The 11,700-nt window shown below is 48.2% G+C and overlaps 1 protein-coding gene across 6 annotated transcripts in view; it reads right to left on the bottom strand.

Annotated features, from left to right (window-relative positions):
- LOC129851476 (kinesin-like protein KIF21B) overlaps positions 1–11,700 on the bottom strand; it is a 125,656-nt gene that overhangs the window by 10,443 nt on the left and 103,513 nt on the right. For all 6 annotated transcript variants that reach the window (XM_055918046.1, XM_055918049.1, XM_055918047.1 and 3 more), the window contains 6 exons: positions 8,843–8,979; positions 8,174–8,354; positions 6,628–6,792; positions 6,202–6,319; positions 5,772–5,942; positions 779–978 (listed from right to left, as the gene is read on the bottom strand). In XM_055918046.1, the coding sequence (XP_055774021.1) occupies positions 779–978; positions 5,772–5,942; positions 6,202–6,319; positions 6,628–6,792; positions 8,174–8,354; positions 8,843–8,979 (972 nt within the window). The remainder of the gene's footprint in view (positions 1–778; positions 979–5,771; positions 5,943–6,201; positions 6,320–6,627; positions 6,793–8,173; positions 8,355–8,842; positions 8,980–11,700) is intronic.

Here is an 11,700-nt window from a genome sequence, read left to right as displayed (position 1 = left end):
AGGACAGAGGCTGTTAGGGGTACAGAGAGGACAGAGGCTGTTGATGCGTACAGGGAGGACAGAGGCTGTTTGGGGTACAGGGAGGACAGAGGCTGTTAGGGGTACAGGGAGGACAGAGGCTGTTGGGGGTACAGAGAGGACAGAGGCTGTTGGGGGTACAGGGAGGACAGAGGCTGTTAGGGGTACAGGGAGGACAGGGGGTACAGTATGAAGCAGGCCCATGCACACCCTCTGACTGAAACACAGCAGCAGTATGTTGCCATCTCAGCTTCTCAGTAGTCTTCCATACAGTACAGGCCACTCAGACAAACATACTGAACATGCTGATGAGAGGACTGGCCGCAGGCATCAGCTAAGTTCTACGAAGCCTGGTCGGTAACTGTCTGGGGGTGAGTGATTCCAAAAACATTTATAGTTGAGATGGGGGGAAAAAATCATGCACCAGTCACTGTGTTGCATTTTACAACAACAAAGAGCATTTTCTCATTGGATAGTCATCGTAGTATCTTCTCAGAAAAGACCAAGGGCAACATATACTGTATAACCTAACCCTCCCAATGTATTTGATTTGATTTTATACAGCAGCACTGTGCATCCAAGACAATCCAAGTACAATCCGAGACAATTCCCATCCTATGATTCTATCCTATGTAGTAATGTCATGTCTGGATGTAGTGGGAAATAATCTCAGGGAAAGTCTGGTTTGAACAACAACAACATCATCAACAACAACAACAATAACAACAACAGACTGTTTATTGTAATACTAATGGGTTACCTGGAAGCGGTGAAGATGTGTCGTGAGTTGGTGCAGATGGCGTTGATAGGGCTCTCGTGACCCCTGACCTCTCCTATGGGTGTGAAGTTGTCAACGTTCCACACCTTCAGCATGCCCCCCCGACATGCACTCAGCAGCATGGGCCGACCCGGAACATAGGCCAGTGCACACACCCAGTCCTTATGGGCGTTGGGGATTTGCTGAGGACAGGAGAGAGGAAGGAGAAGCTTCTGTTTAGTGTACTTGTATTGGGGGAAAGGATGAAAAACACCATTTATAAAGGTTTTGCAAACAAAAAGACACACACAAGCATTGGGGATTTGCAGAGGACAGGAGAGAGACTTTTCATTCAGTGGATTTTTTCCCCCTACGTTATATTCAATTGGTAGTTACAGTGTTGTCCCATCGCTGCAACTCCCCTACGGACTCAGGAAAGGCGAAAGTCAAGAGCTATGCGTCCTCTGAAACACGATCCTCCAAGCCGCACTGCTCACTTAACCCGGAAGCCCACCGCACCAATATGTCGGAGGAAACACTGTCCATCTGGTTACCGAAGCCAGCTTGCAGGCACACGGCCCGCCACAAGGAGTCGCTAGAGCATGATGGGACAAGGAAATCTGTGCCGGCCAAACCCTCCCCTAACCCGGAAGACACTGGGCCAATTGTGCGCCGCCTCGCGGTCACGGCCGACTGTGACAAAGCCTGGGATCGAACCCGGCTCTGTAGTGACGCCTCAAGCACTGCGATGCAGACCATTCACAGGACTTTTATCGGGAAGAGGGAAACACACAGACGTTACAATAATCTGTTAGGAATCTGTTATAGAATTATCCAACTAGTCGTTGACTTGATACATAAACAGCCTGGATATGATAGCACATTCACTCTTATCCAGAGCAATTTACAGCAAGGAGTAGATACATGTTTGTACTTTTTCCCATACTGGTCCCCTGTGGGAATCAAACCCACCACACTGGCGTTTGCAGGCGCCGTGCTCTACCAACTGAGCCACACAGGACCCCATTCAACATGCTGTGATACTAATCTGACAACAACAACAAACGTCTACCTGTGACTCACATAGCATCACTGAAACACCCAGACACAGAAGTATGATGACTGTGTTTCTGTCCACAACCTTCTACCCATAGACAATCTAATGTAAGTAAAGATATCATTTCTACAGGAGTTTACTATGTGTATTTGACAGGACTAAGATTATTAGACATTAATTTATTATGGCTGGGGGGCAGTATTGAGTAGCTTGGATGAATAAACTGCCTGCTACTCAGGCCCAGAAGCTAAGATATGCATATTATTAGTAGATTTGGATAGAAAACACTCTAAAGTTTCTAAAACGTTTTGAATGATGTCTGTGAGTATAACAGAACTCATATGGCAGACAAAAACCTGAGAAAAAATCCAACCAGGAAGTGGGAAATCTGAGGTTTGTAGTTTTTCAACTCTTCAACTCTATCCAATATACAGTGGAAATTTGGTCCGATTGCACTTCCTAAGGCTTCCACTAGATGTTTTGGTCCACTAGGAATTCTCAGGTTTAAACATTATTGAAGATTTATGTTAAAAACATCCTAATGATTGATTCTATACATTGTTTGACATGTTTCTACGAACTGTAATGGATTTTTTTTACTTTTCGTCTGGCCTGCGCGTCGTGAATTTATGAACTGAAGGTGCGAACAACAAGGAGGTATTTGGACATAAATTATGGACTTTATCGAACAAAACAAACATTTATTGTGGAACTGGGATTCCTGGGAGTGCATTCTGATGAAGATCATCAAAGGTAAGTGAATATTTATAATGCTATTTCTGACTTCTGTTGACTCCACAACATGGCGGGTACCTGTATGGCTTGTTTTTGTGTCTGAGCGCCGTACTTAGATTATTGCATGGTGTGCTTTTTCCGTAAAGTTTTTTTGAAATCTGACACAGCGGTTGCATTAAGGAGAAGGTTATCTAAAGTTCCACGTAAAACACTTTATCTTTCATTGTCACGTTCCTGACCTGTTTTCCTTTGTTATGTATTTGTTTTAGTTGGTCAGGGCGTGAGTTGGGTGGGTTGGTCTAGGTTTCTATTTCTATGTTGGCTTTTTGTGTTCGGCCTGGTATGATTCTCAATCAGAGACAGGTGTGTATCGTTTGTCTCTGATTGGGAGTCATACTAAGGCAGCCAGGGTTTCACTGGTGTTTTGTGGGTGTTTGTTCTTGTGTCAGCGTTTGGGCCACACAGGACTGTTGCAGGTTAGTCACGTTTGTTGTTTTGTTAATTTGTAGTGTTTTGTTGGTTTGCCATTAAATCATGAATACTTACCAATCCGCATCTTGGTCCGATCCATGCTCCTCCTCGTCTGAGGAGGAGAACGACTACGACAACCTTTACAGAAACACCCACCTAAACAGGATCAAGCGGAGTGGAGAAGGAAGGCAGGAACAACAGCAATGGGGAAAAGAGGAATGGACATGGGAGGAGATCCTGGACGGTAAAGGACCCTGGGCAGAGCCAGTGGAGTGTCGCCGCCCCAAAGCGGAGCTGGAGGCAGCGAAAGCGGAGAGGAGGTTTTATGAGGCTAAAGCAAGGCAGAGCGGCTGGAAGCCCGAGAGGCTCACCCAAAAATGTCTTGGGGGGGGGGGGGGCTAAAGGGGAGTGTGGCGAAGCCGGGTTGGTTACCTGAGCCAACTCCCCGGGCTTACCGTGGAGTGAGAGGGCGTCGTACTGGTCAGACACCGTGTTATGCGGTAAAGCGCACGGTGTCCCCAGTACGCGTGCTTAGCCCAGTGCGGGCTATTCCACCTTGCCGCACTGGGAGGGCTAGGTTGGGCATCGAGCCGGATGTCATGAAGCTGGCCCAACGTATCTGGCCTCCAGTACGTCTCCTCGGGCCGGCGTACATGGCACCAGCCTTACAGGTGGTGTCCCCGGTTCGCCTGCATAGCCCAGTGCGGGTTATTCCACCTCGCCGCACTGGCATGGCTACGGGGACCATTCAACCTGGTAAGGTTGGGGAGGCTTGGTGCTCAAGAGCACGTGTCCTCCTTCACGGTCCGGTATATCCGGCGCCACCTTCCCACCCCAGCTCAGTACCACCAGTGCCTACTCCACGCACCAGGCTTCCAGTGCGTTTCCAGAGCCCTGTTCCTCCTCCACGCACTCTCCCTGTGGTGCATGTCTCCAGCCCAGGGCCTCCAGTTCCGGCACCACGCACCAGGCCTACTGTGCGCCTCAGCAGGTCAGAGTCGGCCGTCTGCCCAACGCCGCCTGCGCTGCTTGCCTGCTCAGCGCTGCCCGAACTGTCTGCCTTCCCAGCGCTGTCTGAACTGCCTGCCTGCCCAGCGTGGTCTGAACTGTCTGCCTGCCCAGCGCTGCCCGTCTGTCCCGAGCCTTCAGAGCCGTCCAGCCAGGACCAGCCAGAGCCGTCCAGCCAGGACCAGCCAGAGCCGTCCAGCCAGGACCAGCCAGAGCCGTCCAGCCAGGACCAGCCAGAGCCGTCCAGCCAGGACCAGCCAGAGCCGTCCAGCCAGGATCAGCCAGAGCCGTCCAGCCAGGACCAGCCAGAGCCGTCCAGCCAGGACCTGCCAGAGTCCCTCAGCCAGGACCTGCCAGAGTCCCTCAGCCAGGACCTGCCAGAGTCCCTCAGCCAGGACCTGCCAGAGTCCCTCAGCCCGGAGCTGCCGCCCCTTATCCCAGAGCTGCTGCCCCTTATCCCGATGCTGCCCCTTCATTTAGGTGGGTTTAGTTGGAGGGTGGTCATTGGGAGGGGGATACGGAAGCGAGGAGTGACTATGGTGGGGTGGGGACCTCGCCCAGCGCCAGAGCCGCCACCGTGGACAGACGCCCACCCAGACCCTCCCCTAGACTTTGTGCTGGTGCGCCCGGAGTTCGCACCTTAAGGGGGGGGTTCTGTCACGTTCCTGACCTGTTTTCCTTTGTTATGTATTTGTTTTAGTTGGTCAGGGCGTGAGTTGGGTGGGTTGGTCTAGGTTTCTATTTCTATGTTGGCTTTTTGTGTTCGGCCTGGTATGATTCTCAATCAGAGACAGGTGTGTATCGTTTGTCTCTGATTGGGAGTCATACTAAGGCAGCCAGGGTTTCACTGATGTTTTGTGGGTGTTTGTTCTTGTGTCAGCGTTTGGGCCACACAGGACTGTTGCAGGTTAGTCACGTTTGTTGTTTTGTTAATTTGTAGTGTTTTGTTGGTTTGCCATTAAATCATGAATACTTACCAATCCGCATCTTGGTCCGATCCATGCTCCTCCTCGTCTGAGGAGGAGAACGACTACGACAACCTTTACATTCATCAACGTTTATTATGAGTATTTCTGCAAATTGATGTGGCTCTCTGCAAAATTACCGGATGTTTTGGAGGCAAAACATTACTGAACATAACGCGCCAATGTAAACTGAGATTTTTGGATATAAATATGAACTTTATCGAACAAAACATACATGTATTGTGTAACATGAAGTCCTATGAGTGTTATCTGATGAAGATCATCAAAGGTTAGTGATTCATTTTATCTCTATTTCTGCTTTTTGTGACTCCTCTCTTTGGCTGGAAAAATGGCTGTGTTTTTCTGTGACTAGGTACTGACCAAACATAATCAGATGGTGTGCTTTTGTCGTAAAGTCTTTTTGAAATCGGACACTGTGGTGGGATTAACAACAAGTGTATCTTTAAATGGTGTAAAATACTTGTATTTTTGAGGAATTTTAATTATGAGATTTCTGTTGTTTGAATTTGGCGCCCTGCACTTTCACTGGCTGTTGTCAAGTCAATCCCGTTAACGGGATCTCAGCCGTACGAAGTTAAATATTCTCTAAAAAGGATCACAGCAGTACTAGATAGATAGATAGATAGAGAGAGACCTCTCTCTCTGCCACTCTCTCTCTGCCACTCTCTCCTTCTCACGCTCTTTCTCTTCCTCCTCCCTCCCTCCCTTTTTCTCTCTCTCTCTCTCTCTCTCTCTCTACCTGTGTGAGTTCTTGTTGCTCCAGGTCCCACTTCTTGATGCCGTTGTCTCGTGACGCGCTGAACAGCACGTCCCCCTGGATGGCCAGACACTCGATCCCGTCGTAGTGAGGAGGCTCAAAGTTATGGGATGGGCCTATGTTACCCAGCATGCCCTCTGCCACATCAAATACCTACCAGGAAGAGAAGAGGAAAGCAGTCAGAAAACATGAGCAAACAACGAGCAGAGAAATTGTCACCAATGGGGGTATATACTGTACATGACTGTCTTCTGACAGGTGGAATCACTGCTACTCAACACTAGATTCTGGATTGATGGAGCAGACATTATTTTTTATCTCAGGTACAATAACAATCTATCTCAAATGAGAATAGGAAGTACATTGTAAATGCTGTGCGACATCAACATGATTCTGTCCCAGTATGTAGTACCTTGACGTAGTGGTCCTTGGAGCCGGTGACCACCTGGTCTCTGCCCTGGACAGACTGACCTACAGTCAGACACATCACTGAACATATGTGACCTGTCAGCTTCCCTAACGCCGTCATCCTAGGGGGGGGGGGGGGGGGGGGCATGGTGAGAGAGAGATATTATTACGCCTAATTCTGAGAGAGAGAGACAGAGAGAACGGTGTGTGTGTGTGTGTGTGTGTGTGTGTCTGTCTGTATGTGTGTCTGTATGTGTGTCTGTCTGTATGTGTGTGTGTCTGTATGTGTGTGTCTGTATGTGCGTGTCTGCATGTGTGTGTGTCTGCATGTGTGTGTGTCTGCATGTGTGTGTGTGTGTGTGTGTGTGTGTGTGTGTGTGTGTGTGTGTGTGTGTGTGTGTGTGTGTGTGTGTGTGTGTGTGTGTGTTACCGGTTGAGGTCCCAGGTGCGTACGGTGTTGCCAGCGGCAGCATAGAGGACAGAGCCAGAGGGGTTGAGGGCGATCTGGTTCATCTGGTATTCACCCTGTGCCACCGTGATGGTACGGGTGGTGGTACCAGCACACGCATCCCCCGATATCACCTGGCCTGAAGACCTGGAGGGGGGGGGGCATTGAGAGTTGACATCAAGATTGAGCTCATTATTGAGTTTGTTGTATGTTGCTTTGGTAAAATAAACTTGGCCATAATATCATGTTACCATTAAAACGTCCTGTCTATCTGTCTGAATAATAATATCATGTTACCATTAAAAAGTCCTGTCTGAATAATAATTTCATGTTACCATTAAAACGTCCTGTCTGAATAATAATATCATGTTACCATTAAAACGTCCTGTCTATCTGTCTGAATAATAATATCATGTTACCATTAAAACGTCCTGTCTGAATAATAATATCATGTTACCATTAAAACGTCCTGTCTGAATAATAATATCATGTTACCATTAAAACGTCCTGTCTATCTGTCTGAATAATAATATCATGTTACCATTAAAACGTCCTGTCTGAATAATAATATCATGTTACCATTAAAACGTCCTGTCTGAATAATAATATCATGTTACCATTAAAACGTCCTGTCTATCTGTCTGAATAATAATATCATGTTACCATTAAAACGTCCTGTCTGAATAATAATATCATGTTACCATTAAAACGTCCTGTCTACCTGTCTGAATAATAATATCATGTTACCATTAAAACGTCCTGTCTACCTGTCTGAATAATAATATCATGTTACCATTAAAACGTCCTGTCTGAATAATAATATCATGTTACCATTAAAACGTCCTGTCTACCTGTCTGAATAATAATATCCTGTTACCATTAAAACGTCCTGTCTAACTGTCTGAATAATAATATCATGTTACCATTAAAACGTCCTGTCTGAATAATAATATCATGTTACCATTAAAACGTCCTGTCTGAATAATAATATCATGTTACCATTAAAACGTCCTGTCTGAATAATAATATCATGTTACCATTAAAACGTCCTGTCTACCTGTCTGAATAATAATATCATGTTACCATTAAAACGTCCTGTCTAACTGTCTGAATAATAATATCATGTTACCATTAAAACGTCCTGTCTGAATAATAATATCATGTTACCATTAAAACGTCCTGTCTGAATAATAATATCATGTTACTATTAAAACGTCCTGTCTGAATAATAATATCATGTTACCATTAAAACGTCCTGTCTGAATAATAATATCATGTTACCATTAAAAAGTCCTGTCTGAATAATAATATCATGTTACCATTAAAACGTCCTGTCTGAATAATAATATCATGTTACCATTAAAACGTCCTGTCTATCTGTCTGAATGTGTGCATTTAACATCAAAGTAGTGAGCTCCCTTCCTAACAGTCAACATTTCCATTAGGCTATAACAGAGACAGACTGATTGGTGGGTTAGCGTGGGTCCGGTGAGCTGTGATTGGTGGAGAGAGACAGAGAGCCACTCACGTGAGGGTACGGACACACTTGGCGGAGTCTCGTATGTCCCAGACCTTGATGTATGAGGTGGAGACTGAGAAGACGAGGCAGGAGGAGGAACAGTATTTGACTGACACCACATTGTTGGGATGGCCTTTCAACGTGACGATCTCCTGTCCCGTCACCAGGTTCCACATCTTACACGTCCGGTCTGATGAGGAGAGACCAGGCGAGACGGATCAAAAAAACAGAAACAGAAAACTTCTAACCTGTTTTTATTTCAGCTAATTAAGGTCTTGATAATGAATTGATTGGGCAAAAAAAAAGTGTGATTCAATGTCTGTTTTTACGTGGACACAAATCAGAGGAGGCTGGTGGAAGAAGATATAGGAGAACAGGCTCATTGTAATGGCTGGAATGGAGTCAATGGAATGGTATGGAATAAATCAAACATATGGAAACCACGTGTTTGACTCCATTCCATCAATTCCAATCCAGCCATTACAATGAGCCCGTCTTCCTATTGCTCCGTCCACCAGCCTCCTCTGATTTGTATTATTTGTCTATATGATGAACAACAAATGTCCTCTTTAAAAGGTCCAGTACGTCCAGAGGTTTTCCTGGCTACCATGATACGAAGAAACTCCTGACCTCAGCTGGGAGGACAGTGTTGGTGTTGTCGTGGCAACGTTGACGTACCCTTAGATCCCGTGAAGAGCAGTTCATCTGTAGCGTCCACACAGAGGACAGGTTTAGAGTGTCCCTCTGCCACGGCAGAACACTGGAGGGGCGCAGTCCGCCCTCCCTTCACACCCCCCGTGGGACTGATCACACCCCTGTGGGAGACACACTGTTAAACACACACACTGACAGAGACACACCATCACACACACACACACACAACACACAGACCACTGACCCCACACAGATACAAAACATCTAAAAACACACAAAGAACGCAATACACACACACACTAGAGCACAATACACACACACACTAGAACACAATAGCTTAAAGAGCACAGCTCTACCATGCCCCTTGCTGGGAATAAAGATGTAAACTCTCACTTCCTTCCTCTCCATCCCTGTATCCAGCCCTTCCTCTAGCTTCTCTATCCATCCCTTCCTCTAGCTCCTCTCTCTCCACCCCTTCCTCTCCTTCTCTCTCTCCACCCCTTCCTCTCCTTCTCTCTCTCCATCCCTTCCTCTCCTTCTCTCTCTCCATCCCTTCCTCTCCTTCTCTCTCTCCATCCCTTCCTCTCCTTCTCTCTCTCCATCCCTTCCTCTCCTTCTCTCTCTCCACCCCTTCCTCTCCTTCTCTCTCTCCATCCCTTCCTCTCCTTCTCTCTCTCCACCCCTTCCTCTCCTTCTCTCTATCCATCCCTTCCTCTCCTTCTCTCTATCCATCCCTTCCTCTCCTTCTCTCTCTCCACCCCTTCCTCTCCTTCTCTCTCTCCACCCCTTCCTCTCCTTCTCTCTCTCCACCCCTTCATCTCCTTCTCTCTCTCCATCCCTTCCTCTCCTTCTCTCTCTCCATCCCTTCCTCTCCTTCTCTCTATCCATCCCTTCCTCTCCTTCTCTCTCTCCACCCCTTCCTCTCCTTCTCTCTCTCCACCCCTTCATCTCCTTCTCTCTCTCCACCCCTTCCTCTCCTTCTCCCTCTCCATCCCTTCCTCTCCTTCTCTCTCTCATCCCTCCCTCTCCTTCTCTCTCTCCATCCCTTCCTCTCCTTCTCTCTCTCATCCCTCCCTCTCCTTCTCTCTCTCCATCCCTTCCTCTCCTTCTCTCTCATCCCTTCCTCTCCTTCTCTCTCTCCACCCCTTCCTCTCCTTCTCTCTATCCATCCCTTCCTCTCCTTCTCTCTCTCCACCCCTTCCTCTCCTTCTCTCTCTCCATCCCTTCCTCTCCTTCTCTTTCTCATCCCTCCCTCTCCTTCTCTCTCTCCATCGCTTCCTCTCCTTCTCTCTCCATCCCTTCCTCTCCTTCTCTCTATCCACCCCTTCCTCGCCTTCTCTCTCCACCCCTTCCTCGCCTTCTCTCTCTCCATCCCTTCCTCTCCTTCTCTCTATCCACCCCTTCCTCTCCTTCTCTCTCTCCATCCCTTCCTCTCCTTCTCTCTCTCCATCCCTTCCTCTCCTTCTCTCTATCCACCCCTTCCTCGCCTTCTCTCTATCCACCCCTTCCTCTCCTTCTCTCTCTCCATCCCTTCCTCTCCTTCTCTCTCCATCCCTTCCTCTCCTTCTCTCTATCCACCCCTTCCTCGCCTTCTCTCTCCACCCCTTCCTCGCCTTCTCTCTCTCCATCCCTTCCTCTCCTTCTCTCTATCCATCCCTTCCTCTCCTTCTCTCTCTCCACCCCTTCCTCTCCTTCTCTCTCTCCATCCCTTCCTCTCCTTCTCTTTCTCATCCCTCCCTCTCCTTCTCTCTCTCCATCGCTTCCTCTCCTTCTCTCTCCATCCCTTCCTCTCCTTCTCTCTATCCACCCCTTCCTCGCCTTCTCTATCCACCCCTTCCTCGCCTTCTCTATCCATCCCTTCCTCTCCTTCTCTCTATCCATCCCTTCCTCGCCTTCTCTCTATCCATCCCTTCCTCTCCTTCTCTCTATCCACCCCTTCCTCGCCTTCTCTATCCATCCCTTCCTCTCCTTCTCTCTATCCATCCCTTCCTCTCCTTCTCTCTCTCCATCCCTTCCTCTCCTTCTCTCTATCCATCCCTTCCTCTCATTCTCTCTCTCCATCCCTTCCTCTCCTTCTCTCTCCACCCCCACCCCTTCCTCTCCTTCTCTCTCTCCATCCCTCTCTTTTTTGGAAGCCCAATTAGAGAGCCTGACCTAAAACCATCCATCTCCTGGCTGGCAGTGGAAGCAGAAATCTCTACTCCGCAGAAATAACGAACCTCTCCTCTCCCTCTTTTGCTCCATCCCTTCCTCCTTGTTCCCTCCTCTCTTTCTCCCTCTCTCTCCCTCCCCCCTTCTAGCTCTGTTTAGCTATCTCTCCATCTCATTCTCCTCTTCATCCTCCATCTCTCTCCCTCTCTCAGCTATCTCTCCCTCTCCTCCCTCTCTCTGTGTCTGTCTCCCTCTTCATTCCTCTCCCTCTTTTGGTTCTTGCTGGCAGGACCAGGGTCCCAGAGTGCTCAGGGGGAATTGGCCGAGCGAGAAAGATGGAAAATTAGTATCCAGCGAGTTTCGTATTGCGCTGTGGCTGGAACCACTGGGGGGGGAGAGAGAGGGGGGGAGAGAGAGAGAGAGAGAGAGAGAGAGAGAGAGAGAGAGAGAGAGAGAGAGAGAGAGAGAGAGAGAGAGAGGGGGGGGGGGGAGAGAGATAGAGAGATAGAGTGGGGGATAGGGATAGGGAGAGAGAGAGAGAGAGAGAGAGAGAGAGAGAGAGAGAGAGAGGGAGAGAGAGAGATAGATAGAGAGATAGAGTGGGGGATAGGGAGATAGAGAGATAGAGAGAGTGTGTGGGGAATAGGGACCAGTCATTAAAGACAAAACTGGGACAGATAAGTCTCCCTGGACCCCCCCCCCCGAACCCCCCCCACACACACACACACACA

Source organism: Salvelinus fontinalis, chromosome 3, assembly GCF_029448725.1.
Source record: "Salvelinus fontinalis isolate EN_2023a chromosome 3, ASM2944872v1, whole genome shotgun sequence".
NCBI classification, from domain to species: Eukaryota; Metazoa; Chordata; class Actinopteri; order Salmoniformes; family Salmonidae; genus Salvelinus; species Salvelinus fontinalis.
The sequence above is the reverse complement of the archived record's forward strand: the minus strand, read 5'-3'. Positions and strand labels throughout refer to the sequence as shown.